At 37.6% G+C, this 22317-nt stretch overlaps 2 protein-coding genes and 1 long non-coding RNA gene across 3 annotated transcripts in view; 1 reads left to right on the top strand and 2 right to left on the bottom strand.

Annotated features, from left to right (window-relative positions):
- The window catches only part of nlgn4xa (neuroligin 4 X-linked a), a 123881-nt gene that overhangs the window by 74285 nt on the left and 27279 nt on the right, over positions 1–22317 (top strand). The window lies entirely within an intron of this gene.
- LOC116716064 (glycogenin-1-like) lies at positions 4138–14875 on the bottom strand. The gene is made up of 9 exons (XM_032556820.1): positions 14869–14875; positions 14215–14395; positions 12057–12231; positions 10374–10536; positions 9879–10005; positions 8808–8988; positions 7476–7592; positions 5996–6148; positions 4138–4778 (listed from the first exon to the last, which is right to left on the bottom strand). Exons 1-9 carry the CDS (start codon positions 14873–14875, stop codon positions 4641–4643), a joined length of 1242 nt encoding a protein of 413 aa, XP_032412711.1. The 3' UTR covers positions 4138–4640.
- Positions 17015–20864, bottom strand: LOC116715825 (uncharacterized). The gene is made up of 3 exons (XR_004338263.1): positions 20723–20864; positions 20572–20628; positions 17015–18710 (listed from the first exon to the last, which is right to left on the bottom strand). It is a non-coding gene; the product is annotated as an uncharacterized LOC116715825 (long non-coding RNA).

Raw genomic sequence — 22317 nt, 5'->3', positions numbered from 1 at the left:
GTTATTTAAGACACAATAAACATTTTTTTGGACATTCTTTCATTTATTTAGTAAACACTATAAATATTTGGTTTACATTCCAGTGATAAATAAAGCTAAATCATTAGGTGAATGTTCACCGGAGTGTGCAAGTTTTCTACAACTGCAGCTGCTTCTTTAACCATTACAGAAGCATAACCATGTCACATAGCTTAGCATGGTGGAATCAAAAGAAGCACATGAATTTACAGTTTCTGTTTTGCTTTGGTGTCAGAGCACACATCACTAATCATTAAAGATGTCTCACAGTTTGCTTCTTGGAACTTGTAATTCATACAGCCATGCATCATGCAGAGATCTGAGAGCAGAAAAGACAGAAAAACAGCAGCTTCCCTCAAGTTGGTGACAATCTCAGATCTGTGTCAGTGGTGAAGAAAAGACTGAACTTTTTAAGGTTTGTTTCAGGAAATCCTTCTAAAAACATTTGAGCTGGACATTGCACCAATTTTCAACAACCATTCATGGCAAGTTTAAATCACAGTAGAAAAACTTTTTGTAACTCTGAAGGAAATATTTTAAATCTGTGAAAACTCTGAAAAACATTTATTATGCATTACGGACTTGACATGAAATATGGTTTGAATCGAATTTTCATAAATAAAACTGAAATGAGCCCAGTGGAATGAGAAGTGGGCGCTGCATTAGAAGTCAGAGGGGAGCAGCTGTCCAGGCAGGTGATGACAGATGAATTTTCTTCCTGTTGTGCTTCACAGGGTTTTATCAACTTTCTAACCAAACCTTAGTGTCTTGGATTAAATTAATCAAAGTCTAAAGTTTTTCTGACCACCACTCCATCTCCATCTGCCACTCCATTTTCTTCTCATTTGAGAACAACACTCCACATCTTCCATGAGGATAACTTCTTCACATTTCAACAGCTTATTGACCTGAAACAGTTTCTTCAATATAACCAATTAAAACAAGCCATCAATACATTATTAGACATCAATAATGCTAACCTTAGACAACTAGACCGCTTCAATGAAATTGCAAAGTTGCCAAAAACACTCTAAAAACTATATAAAATATAATGTCTTCAAGCAATTTTAATTCTGATCAATAAATGGGAAAAAAAAACTTTAGCATATAAAATAATCCATAGAACTCACCTCACACAGCACAGGATGCTCAGCATGGGACTTACACAATCAGACATTTCCACACACTGATTACCACCTCCACACATTCTGGCTCTGTCCACCAATACAAACAATCACCAAACTGTCTCAGATCTCTGGCCACAACATCCCATTATCCTCTCTGTCTGCTTACTTGGTAATCTAGAAGAACTGAACATTAAACTCCAAACAGACCCAAACCCACTGCTTGACTATCACCAAGGAAACAATACAGCTTATCTGGAAAAATAGGGAAAAAATTAGTACCTCACAATGGCTAGACTTTCTCACACAACATATATCAATGAATCAGCAACAAATAAGAATCAATTTGAATATTTCATTAAAATATATTCCATAATTCTACACCATTTCATTATCGGTGAATTAGTGCCACTGTGGAAACAAAGACCGGGGAATGAGAGAGTCTAATAAAGAGTGTTCTTCTAGTTATCCTTTATTTATTTCATTATTCATTTATTTCCTTTCCCTCTCTTTTCCACTTCTGCCCAAAACATCTGTGATCCTAGATTAATCAAATAATATTTCATTGTTTTTGTCGTGACACTATTGTGTTATTTTTCCGTGCTTTTCTTTTTTCTTAGTAATTCTTTTTTTAGTCACTTTTTATGTTATTTTTTGTTGTTTTACTTTTGTTGCTGTTATTCGTTCTCTTATCTGATTATTTATTTGTAGATCAATGCTTCTTTAGTTATTCTCTATGTTTGTTCTACTTACAGTAATTGCTGAATAAAAACAAACAAAAAACAAAGTAACTTGGATTCATTCTCAATGGAGATGAAGATTTTGAACTCTGAATGCAGAAGCTCGTTTTTTTCTCTAAGTCTGGATCTCACTGGGTCTTTAATCTGATTAAAAATAGTTGAAAAATGTTTTTCTCTCCTCTGTTGCCACATACCTGTTCAACCAGTGATTCCAGTAAAGTGAAGATTTAGTAGAATCTGCTGGTTAGATACCTTTTACATAGAAGACATACAACAATAATCTGTAGCTAGAATAGAGTAGAATATACTTTATTAATTCCCAAGTGAAATATATACATATACAGTACAGACCAAAAGTTCGGACACACCTTTTAATTCAATGAGTTTCCTTTATTTTCATGACTATTGACATTGTAGATTCACACTGAAGGCATCAAAACTATGAATAACACATGTGGAAATATGCACTAAACAAAAAAGTGTAAAACAACTGAAAATACCCCTTATATTCTAGTTTTCTTCAAAGTAGCAACCTTTTGCTGTGATTACTGCTTTGTACACACTCTGCATTTTCTTGATGAGCTTCAAGAGGTAGTCACCTGAAATGGTTTTCACTTCATAGGTCAACCTGCCCTGTCAGGTTAATAAGTGGGATTTCTTGCCTCATAAATAGTCATGAAAAAAAAGAAAACCATTGAATTAGAAGGTGTGTCCAAACATTTGGTCTGTACTGTATATATATATATATATATATATATATATATATATATATATATATGACATATATAAGTCATATATATGACTTATATGTTATAAGTCATAACATATATGACTTATGTTTAAGTCATATATATGACTTAAACATAAAATAAATAAAATTACAAGCATGTACACATAAATATGTTCGTCTATATAAAAAAAAATCACTAGATGAATCCAGAGTAAACCGGATTCAACAGTTAATGTTGGTTGGTTATTGTTTCAAAGAAGCATTTTATTTCCAATCAAATTGTTTTAACTAGCTTTTAGCTGATGGTTTTAAAGATTTGAAAGATTTAGTTTTCCAAAACATATGCATCTAATCATTCTGGTATTTAACAAACAAAAATAATTTTGGTAATCATAACTGAGTCTGTCAGTAGATGTTCAACATGAAAGAAGCTGCAATTACCACTGCAGACGTTAGTACCTTCAGGGACTGTTCCTTGGTTCCTGCTCACCTCTCATAGCCTAATCAAAGTGGCTGTCGAAAGAAAGCAGCACTTTATCTCAGATCAGCTCTCCTTCTTTAATCTTGATCAGTCAGAGCAGTCTCCCTGCAGCAAGCTCTGCTGCAGTTTTTCCTTCCGCTCCATCACTGTGACAACACAATTCAGGAGGAATGCCCATGAAGATGACATGCACAGAGCTGCTATTAGATAAGGATTGCTCAGCAGTTTGTTGACTGCAGTCAGACATCTAATAATCTGCATTACACTCTCATTGATGGCCTGTCATAATTGAACAAGCTTGCATGAAGAGCCACAGTGCCCCCTGCTGACAGGCATCACTTGTTCAAGGGTGGATTTTGTGCTTTGGGTAATTAAATAAAAATATGCTAAAAGCAGGACAAATTGATTTAGTCTGCACTGTTCATATAAAAAACACTCAACATGTTTTAGAGCCAAAACAGTTCTTAAAGAGAAGAAAACTATACATTATGATTCCTTTTGAATAGAATAGAATAGAATAGAATTTTCTGAAGAAATTTAAACAGGGCCTAACAAAGTAGGTTGGAACACAACATTCTGATGCTAAAAATTAGCATCAGTGCTAAGCTTAGGTAACATGCACCAAATAACAAGTGGAGAGTCACAAGCATTTTGACTAATATGGACTTACTCCATTCAGTATGTTAATATTAGTGTATAATCTAAAATGAGCCAAAATGTTAAGCCTAAATGCTGCCATCACTAGCATGCTGTCTTACTTTAACTTGTTCCATTCAGTATGCTAAACATAGCTAATAAATGAAATAAATAGCAAAAATGCTTATTTTAAGCACCACCTTGCTTAGCAAGTTATCTCTAACTGTAAAAGTTAATAAAAAGAAAAAAGGTAATAAAAAATCTTTGTTGTTAAGACCCTTAGTCTACATAAGCCCAATACAAACTATTTTGAAAAGTATAGGGCTTCAATCTAAATATAATCTTCAAAATGTATAGAAAACAACATGATCAAAGTTTTAAAAAAATAGTAATTAATTATTAAATCAGTTTTCACAGCTTTGTCAGAGAGCTTTTATCCATAACAGAACACAAATAGGAAAACATATCACACAGTTTAAATATGAGTCACAGTGTCCACGTCCATCTAGAGTTACAGGAAGGAAAAGGCTTTGTCCTTTTAATGAAAAGATCATAAAAAAGCTCTACAGTATTACTTAGGCTGTATGGTGATTTTACACTTCATGACTTCTCTAAGAATTGAAAAGCTCATATCAATACCAGACTTGAACTATTCCACATTTAATCCCATTGCAACCAAAAACTAAAAAAATTCATTGTGATTTCACATGATTGTTATTGCATCACTGTGGAACTGGAGGAAAATTATACTCAACTTTTCCTGTTTTTGATGGAAAAAAACATGAAAATAGTATTTTCTATTGATCACTCCCATAAAATCCTAATAAGATTAATAAAAGTTTTCATTTGGAACAGTGCAAATTGTGGACAAGTTCAAGGGGTGTAAAAACTTCAGCGAGTGATGGCGCACTTTAAGGAAGAGAGGTTTCATTTTGTGGGTCTAGGAAGCGGTCCAGCATCTTCTGGATGTTCTGGAAAGCATCTCTGCCAAGGTAGTCCACCTGTCCTGCCTCCCACATTCTGCGATGCTCTGCCTCTCTTTCTTCTGCCTGATGAAATGAAATGTGGCAGAAACAACAAAGGGTTATCAGGTTTTTTTTAATAGGCTTTGTTATGATTGAAAGAACAGAGTGTTTTCTGTGAAGAAAAAGCCCACTATTGGCTGACAACTATTGTGGAGGCTTATTATTTATCCCGTCATCTTTTTCTTTAGAGCAAAAGTACATGTTGTTTTCAGGAAGAAATAATCTGAAGTAAAGAATCTTTTCAACTCAATACAGTGTTTTCAGCTCATAAAAACTGAGAATCAATTAGACTGTTTCATGTCTTTCTTCAGTTTCAGTCACTAGCTCTGCTTGTCTAATTTCACTAGAGTCCAAACTGTACATTTGGCTCATAATTTATCCTGATTCAGGCAGTCTGTACTTGTACTACATTATGGTACAAAAACAGGTGATTTTGTATTAGTAATACAGTAAAAGATTGTTTGAGAGGCTGAGTTTTGTTTCTTTATTGATTAATAAACCCAATTTGCTCCCAAAAGTGATCAATTTCAATTCAACTGACCTGAACTGAATACAACTCAACTGATTTGATATTAACTGAATTAAACTTAATTGAACTGACTTGAACTAAACTCAGAATAATTGAATTGAATGAAACTGAACTGAATAGTATTGAACTGGGGCTGCACAGAGCTGAAGTTGGTAGAACTGTTGCCTTGCAACAAGAAGGTTCTGGATTCGATTCCCGGCCCGCGGTCTTTCTTCATGGAGTTTGCATGTTCTCCCTGTGCACGGTGGGTTCTCTCCGGGTACTCCGGCTTTCTCCCACAATCCAAAAACATGACTGTCAGGTTAACTGGTCTCTAAATGCTCCCTAAGTGTGTGTGCATGGTTGTTTGTCCTGTCTGTCTCTGTGTTGCCCTGAGACAGACTGGCGACCTGTCCAGGGTGTACGCTGCCTCTCGACCGAAACGTTCCCTGGAGCGGCACCAGCACCCCTCCTGACTCCATGAGGGACAAGGGTGTAAAGAAAATGGATGGATGGAAATGTCTGAAATTGTTTTGATTTGAGTTGAATTAAAATAAACTAAATTGAACTGAATTCAAATGGATTAGATTAAACTTGACTGAATTGAACTGAAATGAAATTAATTGAGTTGAGTTGAAAAGATACAAAGATATAAAATGGACCTGCATGTCCAGTAACCATCTCGGGAAGACTTCAGTTGTGAAATATTGGAAAGTAAACTAAGTTTCCATACCGGCTGAGCGTCTTCATCTGCAGTGCCTTTCCTGTCCTCTGACGCTTCTGCTCCAGCTCCAGGGGGGTCACTGACCTCTGCTGTCTCTGTTGATGGAGACTCTTTCTCCAGGACTGGTGATTCCTGCACTGGAGTTCTGTCTGTGCGGGGAGCCTTCAGATATTGAAGCCTTGTTACTAATCAATGCACTTAAAATCTAACAAATCTCACATAAAATGGAAATTGAAATGAACTGAGAGTGACATAAATTTGATGTAGCTCAGAGCACCATACAGATAACAGACTGTGTGTTACTGCAGGAAGATTGTAGGAAACACAGTGAAGCAGAGATCCTGATCTGCTGGAACTAACAAGAGCCACTTGGCCTGTCTAATAAGCAGCCATCATAATTACCATGATATATTCCAAACATAAGTAGCTATGCTAATATGGCCTTTCATTCTGCTAATTAATAGTTTTATCAACAAATATTTTAATGACTACTCACAGAAAGAGCATGAAATTAAACAGAGTCAAAGGAAATGAAGTGCTCTCATTTCAGCTTCTCTCTTTTCTACCAAGATCCCTGGAGGTCACATTCATCAGGACTTAGTCCCGTGTTTTTCACACTCATCGGCTTTTCGTCATAGAGTCTTTTCTGAGCTACACCTTTTCAGTTATGTGTCAATTTTAATAGTTTTGGCTATTTGCATGTCAGCAACTCAAAGCAAAGAGACATTTGGATGTACTGAACAAGACTTGTTGAAGTTCAAAGTGAGAATAAGAGAAATTGAACACCTAATTCGAATTCAGTTCAGTTTATTTATAAAGCTCCAACTCAAAACGAATCGTCGTCTTAATGCACTTTACAAAAAATATTTCAATTCAACCATACATATAACCCAAGCATCAAGCAGTACAGTAATTAAATATCTCTGAGGTTTTCAGAGCAATAGCTGTGTGTGTAAAAATGTCTTATGTTATTTTAATATTTTTAAACAGTTTTTTAATGATATAGCAATCAGAATTGTTGTTTGAGTGTCAAAAAGAAGCTTTACAGTTTTACTTTCACAAACAAATACAGCTTTTGCTGTAATACTCAACCTGATAAATATTTGATAAATACAAAACCTATCTTTCATAAATGAAAGAAACCCAAGTGCTTGTCTGTGGTGTGTTGTTGTTTTCTCTCAAAGAGCTTTAAAAACCCCGGGGGAATTTTAAATTTAATCATTCCACCATCTACCCTGTTAAAAAACGTCAATATGGTTAAATTTAATCTTTTACTGAATATATAGGAGCTCTGGTAGTTAATGGAATTTTTGAATAACTGCATAATCTGTGAGCGACCAGTTCAAGATGTGTCAAAGTTGACTTTTACTCCACTTATACTGACTTTGGAAGTTTTCAAATCAGATTGAAGTTTTCATTCAGTGAATACAGATTCTTCTAGTGTTTTTCAGAGTTGATGCAGGTCAATAACACAGAGCTTTCATCTTACCATCATCTCTTCGGTGTGAGAGTGAAGACTGTTGGAGGATGGAGAAAAATGTGCAAGCAGTGAACTGGAGCTGTCCAAGTTTCCTGTAAATGGCACTTTGACCTCTTGTTCTTGGATCTGCAGAATAAAGAAAGCTTGTTGTAACGTCATGTTGGCATGGAAAATCAGAGTCATGTTCTGAGTTCTCTGCCACTCTGGATGTTCACAGCAGCCTCAGTGGAGAAACACTTCAGAGTTTAGGGGTAGAAAGCTGCCAGCCAAGGACAACCAAAACACTCAGAGTCAAAAGTTACTTTTTCTACAAACCACATCTACTGCTGGGTGTTCTGAATATTTCCTTTATGAATATGTTTTACAGTCACAATGTGAAGGAAAAATTTAGTAGCAAAGTTTAAATAAATTTAAATGTACACTTTATGATGTTTTTATTAAAGGTTTGCACTCAGTTGCAGCTCAACAGGATATATGCTCTTCTGACCCTTCTCAAATAAGTGAAGAACAGGGCGTTCAGCAGTTAGAAATGTGAGACATGGCTAAGGTGATAAGCCTGTTTGTTGAAGTTCAGTTACTAGTATCTGTTTAGAAATCAGCAGAGAGGCTTTTTGGAAAAACGCCTTACGTTGAGCTGTGAATGTGTATGCAACTCTGCTCCACTGGAACTGATAGATAAGTAACTCATAGATTTTAACCTGACACTTGAGCCAGGGGGTGTGACTAAGTAATGTGTGATGTATCCTATGTAAATGAGGGGACGTTCAGCCCCAAGTCAGAACTCATCCGATTCTCACTGAGATGTGAGCTTTGTATGTTTTCTCCATTTGCAAATGTTAATTAAAGCTGTGTTTGTTCTCTTTTAAAGCTGAAGTTTGGTCTCGAATTTTGTGCAACTTAACAACAAGATATGTAGGTGATTTTACTGGAATTTTCTACAAAGTAGTAGTAGTTTCATTGTGAAGTGGAATGAAATATGAAACATGACTACCAGATTCTCAGATAGTATTTTACAGCAAAACATTGAAAAGAGGATCTGTTTAGGATGGAGTCTTGCTGGAAGCTGAACCTCCACCCTATGCTGCAGTCTTCTCAATATTTCTCAGTGTTTCAGTAGATTAACATTTTTCCACATCACACATATCATGTGATCAACAACCAAATGTTGTTCGGTTGTAGTGGCAGAAAAGACAAAGAAGACGACAGGCAAGTTTTTTTTTAACTAAGCACATAATTGTGTTTCTTATTAAATGGAAATATTGCAATTGCAAACAAATAAAGAAATGGGCAAAATGCATAAAAGAAAAGAGCTGAGCAATAAACCAGTAAACCTTTCAGTACCTGTTGTTTGGGTCTTCTTGGAGTGCGCTGAGTGTCTGGAGCAGAAGGTGTCTGACTGTGATATTCCTTCCACCACAGAGACTCAAACTGCTCCAGACTCTGTGAGTGGCAGCCGTCCCTCTGTGGGCTCCACGGCTTCACGGCTCCTGCAAAGTGGACTATCTTTGCCTGGTGGCCGAACCTGCAGGAAGAACAGCAACATGTTCAATACATTAGTCAGTGGGCAGCAGAATTGGAGTCACACGGTTAGCCAGAAGTCATTTTTTTCCCATATTTTCACAATCACTCAAAGTTCAGGCTGCACCTAAAGAAAGAAATACTAAAGTTTTGTTACAACTAATAAGAGCAGTGTCATAACATCCCCACTCACTTTGTTATTGCTTAAAACTGTATTTATTTCAATAACTCAACACATATAGATGGACGTTTTCAATCCTATATATCTCGTATACATCTATATATTTTGAGGATATTCTACCTGAAACTAATAAAACATGACATTTTTGGTCATTTCTAAAAATTATTTTTACTTTTTGAGTTTTAAAAACTTGGAATGCAAATTAATATATTAGGGGTTATTGCAATAGCATCCAGGTGGCATATTGTGCTTCCTTGAACAGGTTAGGATGAGTCTATAAGTTATAAAAAAAACATGTTTATTGCATTTTTGGACAAAATAATTCTTTGATAATGAGATTTTAATCTGGTCAGTTCTGTCAATTTTGATCGCCTTCCAGAATAAGACTCTTGTCATTTTAAATCCAAATAAGCTGCTGGCCACGCCCCCAACTCAACATTTACATTGCCACAAATGTGCAACTATACAGCAGTACATCTTTGAAGAGCAAAAGTTGAGTGTCCTGTACAACCAACAAGCATGTAGAAAGTGATTTCTGGATGGTAAGTCAACAACAAAACACTTGCATTTTCCAGCAGCCATTATGTTCCAGATGTTTTTGAAATGGCTCTGAAATGTTTTCCAGACACCAAGGAAACATTAAATTATGGTTAAAACCATCTACGTTCCCAGGGAAGTTTTATAACAGTCAAGTTTGTTGCTGACACACTCACTGTTGGAAAGCAGGGAGGTAGGTGTACACAGAGCTGGCACACAGGTTGTAGATGAATGGCAGGTGTTTACTGATGTCTTCCACACTCCAACTGCTGAAGAATGAATTTAGGAGGCCCTGATCTCCTCCTGATAATATATAAGAAAAAGAAATTAGTGAAATATAAATTTGTTCTTACTTGACAGATTTGTCTCTCTGATCGCTGCGATTTGGGGTAAAAGGAGAAGGAATCTCAGCTCATCCTATCAGGGTGATTATCATATTAATCCCACTTCCAGCTGACTGAAACAAATCCAGGTTTTATTGCAATGGTGATAGACAGCTGGAAAATCTGATAAGACATTTAAGTGTACATTTAAGTAATGAATGAATCATGTTACTTCATAAGATCTCCCTTGACTTTACATTAGCGTATTCAGTTGAGACATCTGTCCTCAAAGCAATCAGCCTTCTGCTTTTTTCTTGCCTGCAGCCCAAATATGTTGTGATGCATTACCATCAAAGCTGCCGTGTTGCAGGGCGAGATCCAGCAGGCTGGTGTAGGTGATCTTGGACGGTCTGAAGACAAACACGCCAGAATTAAAGCAGTCGGGCCAGCCAGGGTCAGGAGCAGCTGACAACTCGTCCCGTTGGAACAACTCGTCCACATTGCACAAGACCTGAGAAGGGACAGTGTGGAAAAATTTTAAATTTTACTCTATGGTTTCATTCATAACTGAGTAAAAACTGTTGGACCACCCGTGAAGTTGTCAGCTAGATTCCAGATTCTCTGGTGCTGAAATTAAAAAGCTCCTTGATGGTAAGGCCCAGGGGATGAATGGATGGATCAGATTTTCCTGGAGTTCCTTAAGCTGTTGTAGGGTTGTGTTGCAACTCAGCAATATTGCGTGGACATCGGGGGCAGTTGCCCTTGAGTGGGGACCTCCATTTCTGTTTATAACATTTATGGACAGAATTTCTGGGCACAGCTCAGGTGTTGAGAGGATCTCTTTCGGTGGCCTAAGAATCATGTCTGATTTTTGCATACGATGTGGCCTATTAGCTTCATTGGGTTGTGTTCTCTGAAGTGGTTTGTACTAGAGTGTGAGGCAACTGGGATGAGGACCAGTGCCTCCAAATCAAGGCCATGGTTTAGAGCCAGAGAAGAGTAGAGTACCTTCTTGGGGTCCAGGTAGGGGTCCTGGCCCAAGTGAAGAAGATTGGAAAAGGAGATTGATAGACAGATTGGCGCAGCATCTGCAGTGTGAAATGTGTTTCCTCTGCTGCTGCTTCTCCATGTCAAGAGGAATCAGTTGAGGTTTAGGATGCCTTCTGAGCACATCCCACTGTGAGGAGACCCAGAACACACGGGCTGGTCTCAGTCACTTCACCAGAAGGAGTTGGTGAAGTGGCTGTGGGTTCTTCAGTCGAGAACTTCAAAGGAGACACAAATATTACTGACCACAGTAAACATTGCATGTCCATGTATGACCTCAGGAACCTTGTATTTACTCAGCTTGGCCTTTAAACATGCCTGCAGCCTGCAGCACACATTTTCACTGACTTCACAAGCCGAGAAATCACAAGAACAAAGTGCAGCTGAACATGTCAGGGTTCATATGTTGGAGATAAGCAGGAGGTCAGAAGAGAAGCAAATGAAGACTACCAGATTGATGTGTGTTGACTCATGACCTAACTGCATTGTACTATAACTAGGATCAATTGGAATTGATCTACTTGACTTGAAATCTGTTTGTATCAAACCAGTTGTATCAACTGGTCATTATCTGTTTGTAGATTAAACAGACCTAATTTTCTGAAGTCACGTGATGTGAATAGGTGCTATATAAATGAACTGAATTGAATTGTGACACTTATTCATCTATCCATCATGCATCCATCATCTCTTGCTTATCCAAGATTGGGTTATGGGGATGATCCAGGATGATAACCTAGATATCAGAATCAGAATGCTTTTATTGATATTGTACAGAAGCACAACAAAATTTGTTTCAGTACAGAACAAGGAAGACAGGGTGCATGTGCCCGCTCCCCTAGGGCACTGCCCTTTATGTTCATCCCTTTACCGTGGAAAGGATTCCTGAAAGTCTTCCAACTTTTCATGTACCAATATTTCATGCACCAGCGAAACACAAGGCAGACTGAACCCCCTAAAGTGGAATATTCCTATTAAACTCACCAGTGTATCAGCATCCAGGAAGACACATTTGTTGTACTGAGTCAGATTCCAGCAGTGGAGTTTAGTGAAGGTGACGCCAAGCTCAGGACGTCCCAGCATGGACAGATGGAGTTGGTCCTCGCTGTTCTTCACATCCACAGTGATGATCTCATCAAAGACGTTCTCAAGGACTTTTCTGCTCAAAAGGAGTTCAATTAGTCAGAAAGTAAATTGTAACTCATTGCAAAGTACTATTTGAATTACATGGCCTCTCTGTTTCAAAGGTATACGTTTATTTTGTTCTTTAAGTTCTAAAAACACAATGTGTTACCAAACTCAGTGAGTAAACCAGCTGCTTAGTTTCATATCCAAGGCATAAAAAGGCTCATTGAATTTTTTTTTTTCATTTCTTTAAAGGGATAATGTTATGTATTTTCAGGCACATAGTGTCTTTTTTATAGCACAATCAAATACAACCTTCAGTTGTTATAAAAATGATATATACATAAGAGAAATTTGACTTCGTAATTTAACACCTTGATATTGTGCCTCTGTGTCTTTAAGAAACTCTTGCTCTTTCTGTTATGATGCCTTCAGGAAGTCACCATATCATCGCTTCTCCATTAACCCTTTAATACCTTGTAACTCATATAATTAGCTCAGCTGATGTGCATGTGATGGCCAAATCCATGGCCACACTCTGATGTTGGTAACTCTTTTTTTATGCACAGTTTATTTTTTCATACAAACACAACAACACTTTAGTTTCAATAAAAACATTTATTAGTTGATTTGAATGCATTTATTCTATTTGTTAGCGCGCAGTTGTATTTATATCAACTTAAAGTTAATTTTGTTTGCTTAAGATTAATTCTGTTTGTTTTCCCACCGGTTCTTACCTGCCTTGGAGTTTGCCAGACAAAGGATGGGGGCCAGGGCTCAGCAGGCTTAAATGCTGATTGGACTGCACCACTAGTTCCTGCTGGCAGGGGGAATTTGTAGTTTCTTTGTTTAGATACGTTTTGTATTTAAGTAAATATTAGTATTTAAAGTTTAATATTTTTGATTTTCAGTTTTGGGTCTTTAGTTTAGCCAAACTTAGCTGTACTGTTATTTGTTTTTGTGTTATTTGTATATTAGCTGCCCAGTAGTACTGCCTGAAGTTGGGAAGAGCAAGTCCACCCTCATAAGTTGGGGACTGCAACACTGATTTACGAAGTCTGGCAGGTCTTTTAAGCCATAAGAATTTAGATATTTTCCTTTCCAACTTGTCAAAAAGGTCTTTGTAATTAGTATAGGAACATGTTGGAAAAGGTAGAAAAATGTGGGTAAAATTACCATTTTAACCAGGTTCACCCGTCCCAACAAAGATAATGGTAATAGGGACCATCTGTCGAAATCTTTCTCCATGTTCTCTAGCAACGGTGAAAAATTCTTATTCATCAAGTTAGACATAGAACAGACAAATATCCCTAAAGTTTTTGTGTTATTTGTAATTGTATTCTGTTTATTTACCCCTATTGTGTCTTAATTGGTCTGATCAGCCAGTATATAACCCCTGTGTGTCATTTCTTTGTTAGGTCAGTTATGTTTGTTTGTTCAGCCAGTTTGTTTACATTTTTTGCCTGAGTTCAGTTTTGTTTCTTTGACCTCTTTTATGAACTCAGTTTATCTTTTGTTATTTATAATCTTTGGGTTAAAATAAAAAACCCTATTTTTCTAATATGTCCTGTGACTCCTCCTGTTTTTAACTCGGTTCATCACAGTGCAGCTCCACCAGGTGTTTGCTAATTGCTGCTGGCTAGTCTGAAGGAGCTGAGTAGAAGAGTTGTGGGGACGGCTGCTGTGAGACCGAAAGCTCGGAAATTTGAAAACTGCAGCTCCAAGGAGGATCTTCATTGTCAAAGGCCACCCTGGCATTTTGCACAGCTGAATGGTTGCCACATTAGATTAAAGGATTTCTCAAACATGGATGAAAGAATCAAAGAAACACTTTAGGTATGTTTTTGACATGATGCTCAGAAAAAGACGATTTTAATGTTTTTATTGGAATTTTCTGTTTTGAAATTGGAAAATTGTGGTATTTTTTGTATTGAATTCTACGATAGGTTTGAGTTCATCTTGGACATATACAGAATTATTATTGGAACTCAACGTCAGAAAGAAATGAGTCCCCAACCTTGACTGTTCAGAGATGTTTGGGGTCACCATGACGACTATGTGGCGAGTTGTTCCATACCGTCGCAAACTTCTGGCCACCACTGTCGCCCCCTGGCAGTAGGAGTCTGAGGTGGCCAGGGTAACGAAAGCCTCACCAGCTGCACACAGAATGGAGACAAAAGAATTAATAGTGCAGTTATCTCAAGGTTTATCCATCAAATAGATAAAAGAACTAAACTCTATGGATTGTTTGTTCTGAGTTTCTCTGTGTTGTTCTATTATGGACCAGCTGTAGCAGGTGTGTGGCTGCAGCTCCATAATCCTGGCCTGCAGCTTGATATGGAGGCATGTAACCTTATGTCTGAGGACAGTGTTAGATTTCACTTGGCTCCCTTTTTGATTCGAACCAGAAGAAGCAGAGAGTCTGTTCTCATTTCAAACAAGCCACCCAATCACAATTGTTAATAATTCAACATCACAGAGAGACTATCACAGTTGGAGCAAAAGAGCAGTGAGCAGAAAACATGCAGCAGCTTATCAAAGCATTTGTTTTATTTATTGTGCATCTTGAAACATGCTGAGCCCACTAGCGGGAGGATATTTGAAGAATCTGACGTTAAATCCATGATGGAATCCATAGATCCCATCATTTATATGAAAAGTAGGTTCCTACCTGACATTCTTGTCTTCAGTCAGTTCCAAATCCTGGAGGTTACTTTTCCACAGGGGAGGTGAGGAGCAAACTACGCCTTGCATGCTGCCGGTCGTTCAGCGGTGACATCAGAACAGTCGACGGCGAGGGTGTACTGGTGCACCAGCTGGATCTGGGACACTTCCTAAATCCTCACTGTGAGCATAATCTGCCACAGTGATGTGGAGTCACACGTCAGGCTGCTTTTAATGGTCGAATAAATCAGGAAGCAGAGGCCTTGCTGCTTCCATCCTCTGATGTGTTTGTCCAACTGGTCATTCAACTAGCAGGAAAGGGGGCTTGACAACAAGGGTTGTGCAACAGCACAATCTCTTACTCTGCTGATAACCCACTCAGGAGAGCGTTGCTTTTCACTTTCCACATCAGCCATGTGCAAATAACCTATAACCACTGCAATGCATGAGTCTCAAACATTCACTGCCTTGCAACAGGATTTACTCCTCTTGAACCTTTTCTTGTTTTATTACATAAAAAATCCCAATTTTGCAGGAATCTTCCACCAGATTGCATAAAAAGCAACTGTTCATATCCTTCTTTGTTCTGGATTTTGACTAAGCCATTCTAACACAATGAATGTGCTTTGAGCTCAGTCATTTCTTTGAAGGGAATGGATTTGGAGCAACCCAAACCCCAGCCTCAGGTATTTTGAAACCTCAAACAGGTTTGGCTTCATCTGCCTTCTTCTCAAACTGAGCAGCTTCTTTGTTCCTTCTGAAGAAAAGCATTTCCACAGCATGATTCTGCCTTCACCATGGTTCACAGTGGGGATGGTGTGTTAAGGCTAATGTCAGTTTTCTGTCTTCTTGGATACAGATCAAAATCACTTAATTACTTATTGACAATCCTATGTATCATCTTATTGCACTGTTATGCAACAACTGAGAGTCTTCAGTCAGAGGCTTCTTCAGAACTACTGTAATACACAGACTGCTAAAGGAAATCCTTCTTTCCACAGCCATCAGCATCTGCAACAACTTTTGAAGAAACTTGGATAAAATGGGTTAAGACATTTATTTTTCTTTTGAGTTAATACAGTATTTTTTTATTATTATTGTATTTCCTAATTGAACAAAACCAATTAGGTTATTGTACAGTTTAAATAGCCAAGTGGAGAGGAACTCTGCTGTGAAGGTGTTTGTTACCTCTGACCTTTATCTCAAGATATAAATGCTCTTTGACCGAATAACATGAGTATTTATAAATAGAACTTATTCTACACACCTTTAACAAACTGCAGCACATGTTTTAGCCTGATGACAGCTGTTGGTGGGAAGCCAGAATAACTAAATTTAGCTCAGACAGCAAAAACTCAAAGACAGCTTTGTAATTTAAATCTGGCCAATAAGACAAGACTTCTACTGATCTTCAGTGTTACACTTAAATATTTCAGGTATTGTGGCTTTTCCCCTAGATTCTCTGTTGAGTATAGTTCTGTCAGATTTAAATAAGGAAGCTACAAAAAACAGACAGGAATAAACGACAGATAGATTCTGATAACTGGATAAAAGAAAAATAGAAAACATTTTCATTTTTTCATTCTTTTTACACATTGACCTGGAAAATATGGAAATCAAATTCTAGACTTTGCAAGATGAGTACAAATCCTGTGTATTTAGTTTCATTCATCAGCTGACCTGCACTTGCTGAAGAATATCCCCAAATCATGATACGTTCACCACCATGATAGACTAATGTTCCAACAAATCCTTTACAAAACAACTGCAGCCATACTGTTAATACATCACATTAGAGTAAAAGCAGAATACAAATGCATTCCATATTTTTAAGAATATTAGAGCAAAAAAAATTTGGCGTTCTTTTGTATTATTTTCCTTCTACTTTACAGTAATGTATTACTTTGTGATGATCTGTCACTCCCAGAAAAATAAATGAAGGTTTGCTGTAAGTGACAAACTATGAAAATGTCCAAGTTAAACTGCAGGCCCACTGTAAAAAGATATCACAAAATTACTGAAGCCTTTAAATAATTTTTTATTATTTTGGCAGTAAAAAAGTTTCATTGTGGCTAAAACTCAGAGATCATTTCATCAAAGTACAACTCGGGGTATTTTTGGGCTTGTACTAACAGAAGTAAACAACACCAAAATAGTGTACAATAACACTTTATTAAAATCATGTACACACCAAAAATCCTATGACAAATCATGCATTTAGTATTCCAGTAACAGACCTGCACAATGTCGATGTAGCTAAAACAGACATATGCTTAAAATAACAAAACACACTTCAAACTGATGGTAGAAGCTGACAGAACAAGTCATAGAACTCAAATCTAAAGGAGTGGATTATTTACAGCACATAGAAATGCAGCTTGTTTTTGTATTTCATCATTCAGACGTTCCTGCAACAACACGTCCTTGTCTATCAAATTAAAAGGCGCCAAACACAGACAGCAGCAACCGCTCAATGAAAAGAGAAGAGATAAGATTCAACAAAGAAGTGGAACCTCAGCGCGCGGTGATGTTTTATATGAATCAGCAGAACCAAAAAGGACTAAGCTAAAGCATTTATATTGTATATCAAAGGCATAATAAACAGATATCCAACTCTGAGATAAAAAACATAATTTTTTAGGTATCAGTACTTAATTTTTCAACTAAAAAACAAGAAAACAATCCTTTAAAAATGGCCTTTAGCATTATGTCTTTGGTGCAGCAAAGATGTTAGCGACTAGCTAACTGGCTGCTAGTTAGTCTGGCTATTAACATGTTAGCAGCTAGTTAGTCAGCTTAACCAAGCAGCTACTCTACAGGTCTAGTTTGGTGTGTGAAAATCCATCAGGAAAACAGTGTAAACGGTTTAGAAAAGAAAAACTAAGCTAAACAGAGTGCAGCATTAGAACTAGGGCTAGTAATTTCAAACAGTTCAGAAATAATTAACTTCTACAGCTAGGAAATAAAGCAGCTCATCATAACAAGAAAGTTTCTTGCCATTTAGATACAAGGTCGCAACAATGAAACACTTTGAGGAATAAGACTTATTTCTCATTATAACCAGAAAGTTTCTTGTTTTAAGGAGATACTGCAGCTTTATTTATATTCCAGCTTTAGCAGCTAAGTGCTTCCGTAAAACAGTACAAAGCTCTGTTGCAGCTTTCTGTGTTTTTCTAAAGGTCCCTCACAAATACAAAATTCAATTCTGTACATTTACTATTTGCACTTTCAATTAGCCCTTGGTTACACGACAATCAGTTTACATTAAAGCTCCTTCAGCCATCAGCATGGCTGAAGGAGCCATGCTGATAAAACATAAAACAGCTACATAAAACACTTATGACCAGTGTCTTATAAAACTAAAAACATCTCTCAGTGGCCAACTAGAAGATTCTGACTCATTGTGGGCTGACCAGGACAGTGGCTGAGATTACTTCTGTTTTCCTCATCTTTGAATTATTTGGGAGGTGAGATTAGATACTCCACAGTAAACAGAAGCCAACGCCACAAGCGTCCTTTCCTGATGGGTACAAGGTTTTTATGGAAGATACTGGAGCAAACAGATTTCCTGCAGTGACTCATTACATGAAACCAACAGGTTTACAAACATGAAAAAGACAAAAATGAAGTTTACAAGAGTAACATAAAGTCAAAAACACATCAACAAAAAATTATATTCTGACTGTTGCTGAAGCTCAGAGTAAGATAAGCTGGCTGTCATTTTGTTCTGGATGTGTTGGTGGAACTTGTGGCTCTTTTCTGTACCAAAGACGTCTTGAGGCTGTTGGCTGAAAAGTCGGATCAAGTTCTGGTTCAGGATCTAGTTGTTCCGGAGCAGGTTGCTAAAAACTAAAAAGCAAAAAAGAAAAAGAAAAATTAATCACAAAGGCTACTGGTGAACAGTAGGTATCAGACTGCTCACACTCAAACTGTGTTTTCCACTTTACTCATTCCATATCTTTCACTAGATGATGAGTTAGTTAGTTTCCTCCAGTTCTTGCCATTGGTGTCAAGGCAGGTTTTCTTTTTTTAGGTGGAATTATTGGTATTGTAACAGAACTTCGAGAAGTTCAAGTAGAACACACACACACAAAAAGGCTTAGATCTAATAACTGCCACACAAACACAATAAACCAAATTAGCATTTGATCCAAAAAACCTTTAGGATATTCTGCTAATGTGGCCTTGTTATGCTAAAGATCAAAAGTTGTTTTTGGAACAACGTGTCCTTTAAGTGCAATTGTTTCCTCAATAAAAAGCAGGAAACACCTCCCACAATGCATCTTCTTTAACTATTTGAAATGAAAAAAGTAATATTTAATTTTTCTTATTGACTGTCTAATACAATGTTTCCAAGATAATCTCTGATTGGTTGATTAGGCCTCATGGTTTAGGTTATATAAATGCTGATTCAAACTGACAAGACAAAATATGAATAAGAATCCATAAACTGTCTACTACAGTTAGTTTCTACAAAAGCAGCAAAAATGCTTTTACAAAATTTGGTCCTGGAGTGATCCAACATGGAGTCACTAAATGACCTTCAGGTCCACTTCACACATTAGGTGAGGAGATTTTTACTGTCAGCCAAACTACAAATGTCACAGAGCACCTCAATAGTTTGGGTCAAAAGCCGTCTGGGAAAGATCCGAAACTCTGACCTTCAATCAGTGTTGTGGTCAGTGTGGTCCACTGACCACTAGGGGGTCCTCCTACTGGAGGACCACCTTTGCTTCTCTTTGTTTGGCAGGCCTGCTGTCACACCTGGAACCACTTCCTCCTCCTTAGGGAGCTGCAGGAAATCTTCAGTGATCCAGTTTTTCCCCTGGGTATTTTTGTGTGACATGGCGACTGGAACCCACCGGTTCAGAGTTGCTTTAGAACCATAATAAATGGAACATTGACCAACATATTTGAAGTGCATGATGATTTTGATGATCATCAAAATGTAATGTTTGTTTCTGGTTTCTTAGTTGTTGACTGTATGCTGTTTTTATGACTTCTGCATGTTTTGCATATTAGTGTTTAAATGGGGAGTTTCCTTTGACTAATTTCTTTCCTGTTTTGTGGTCAGTCAGGGAGTTTAGTAGTTTTAGTTTTAGTTTTTTGTTTAGACGAGTGATTTTGTTTTCTCAGCTGTAATGGGATGGATTTTGTTGGTTTTGTCTTAGAAACCCAGAACAAGGCCACAAGGTAAAGATTCTCCTTTGAACTGTCTCTCCCAGTCATGGAAATTTTCTTCTCAGATAGCTTCCTCTTTTGTTTCTTTACATAATTAATCACTAAAGGGTAGAATTTACAGTAGTTGTTAAAATAATCCTAGATTATATGTAATTATTTGATTTTAAATAAATCTTTTTTTTTATTTATGTTTAGTTTATTTCACAAGTCCTGCCTTGGCATACTGAACAAAGAAGCTGGTTGCCTATATCTGCCAGGGCAATTTTTGCCCTTCAAAAAGCATATTTCCCTAACTATGTGACTGACTTCGTTAGATCAGGGTTGCCTCTGGCACCAAAGCAGACTAGTTGCATTATGAATATAACCTTTTGTGAAATATGATCTTTGGCCTTCTGGATAATGTATAATTGAAGGTGGATGTGTTTGTGGATAGAAACCACTATATGAACTCTAGAACCAATATTGGTCAAATCTACACTATGTGATACGTTAGGAGTTCTTGACAATGTGGGAATCCACAGTTACTCACTCTGGTTGTCTCCTGGATTAGACTGACCTCCTTGGTGACCTTTCTCTGGATCTGCACCTGAACAAGTCAAACTCTCATTAGGACCAGGATGTCGCTGTGATCCAGCAGCTTCCACCATGTGTGAAGAAATGCAGAGGAGAACACCACTGACCTCCCTGCAGCTTGAAGCAGAGCTTCTTCTTCTGATAAGCAAAGTAACTGGACGCGGCTCCCACCAGAGCGACACCTACAGCACTAATGATTCCTGCAAGTGGTCCAGAACCTGCAGCAACAGAGAAAAATGTTTGGTTAAGATTCCATTCATCTTAAACAATTTGACATAATTTATAAATTTTTGCTTTAATAAGAACTGAAAAAACTGAGATAGCATAATAAAAATTGTATTCACCTTCTTCATTTCATTGAAAAAGTGGAATAAAATAATAGTTTCACAACTAAACGTTTTCTTGGGGGTTCAATCTTGCAGTGACGCAAGTTATCCACAAGAGGGAAGTAAATATAGTACTAAAACCAGGAAGTGAGCAGTCCCAGGCTGCAGGGCATTGACGCGCTCATGAGTCATGCGTGTCTTGTGATGATTCTCTGCGATAACAAAGGGAGTTGTCCCCACATGAAAAGCAGAGTTGATTCCAGCTTACGGAATGACTTTCTGCTGAGGAACCTTCGGCATCTGCTCTCAGCATAAACTCCAGATTTCCCCCACAAACAGAGCGCCTGAACGGGTTCTGCACAAGATTCTGGATCTTGTGCAGAACTTGACTAAAGCTGCTCCCTCCCAGTGCAGAATGGTGCTCTCTAATGTTAGCACGCATATATTTTCACATCTCCATAGTAATAGGAAATCTGCAGTAATTGTTACTGCTACTTTGTCAACAAAAACCTTAGAACAGGAAATTGTTTAACCTTGTTCCGTTTACAGCCATTTCCAAACATATCGCATTCCTTCACTTTGTTAGATTCAGTCCGGCTCCAACAATAGAGTCGAGTGGAAGCTTTCAGGATTTCATCTGCATCTTTGTGAAGTTATTTCCAAAATATCTGATAATTGTGGCATGTAATTGTATTCAAAATCCCTTCTAAGTTGTTTTTTAATGACTTATTGCGTGACCAAATTTATTCAAGTCGTATTTTAATTCTCATTTTTCTTATATATATATTTTTTCTTTCTCAGAAGAGTTTTTGCGGCTCTAGTGGCTCGTATTTTTTCCACAGTAGGCAGACAGGAAGGAGGGTGAGGAGAGGGGGGAAGACATGCAGCAAAGGTCGTCGGGACTGGGAGTCGAACCCGCGACGTCCGCGTCGAGGACTAAGGTCTCCAAACGTGGGGCGTGCTAACCCCCTGCGCCACCACAGCACGACCCCTCATTTTTCTTATTTAACAACACCATTAGACAAAGTTTTGTAATGGGAATACAGCTACTGAGAGCATCGATCAGGGAAGCAGCCAAAACCCAAAAACAGTTTGATCTTTTTGCAATTTTGCAAAGCAATATATTGCTTTGTGTGGTGAAAATCTTTCACCCTCAAAACAGTCTCTCACAATGTTGTTGTGCTATCGTGATGGTGATGCTTTTCTATGTCAGAACTGATAGGTAGGTGGATGGAGCTAAATCCAGGAAAATCCTGGAAGAAAATTTGTGGAGGCTGCAGACAACTAGAGGTTCCTCCCAGCAGGACAACTAATTTTAGCATGCCACACTTTTCAGACTTGTAAGAAAATATCCTTTATTTCCACAACACAGTTCT

The sequence above is a fragment of the Xiphophorus hellerii genome, chromosome 24, assembly GCF_003331165.1.
Source record: "Xiphophorus hellerii strain 12219 chromosome 24, Xiphophorus_hellerii-4.1, whole genome shotgun sequence".
Lineage (NCBI taxonomy): Eukaryota > Metazoa > Chordata > Actinopteri > Cyprinodontiformes > Poeciliidae > Xiphophorus > Xiphophorus hellerii.
This window is presented reverse-complemented; position numbering and strand designations above follow the sequence as displayed.

Excerpts from the sequence above, each read along its gene's own strand:
- LOC116716064 (XM_032556820.1), bottom strand. Across the intron at positions 10,006-10,373 it reads GCAACACGGCAGCTTTGATG|GAGGAGATCAGGGCCTCCTA; the intron begins GTAATGCATCAC and ends ATATATTATCAG. Across the intron at positions 7,593-8,807 it reads CAAGAAGACCCAAACAACAG|ATCCAAGAACAAGAGGTCAA; the intron begins GTACTGAAAGGT and ends TTTATTCTGCAG.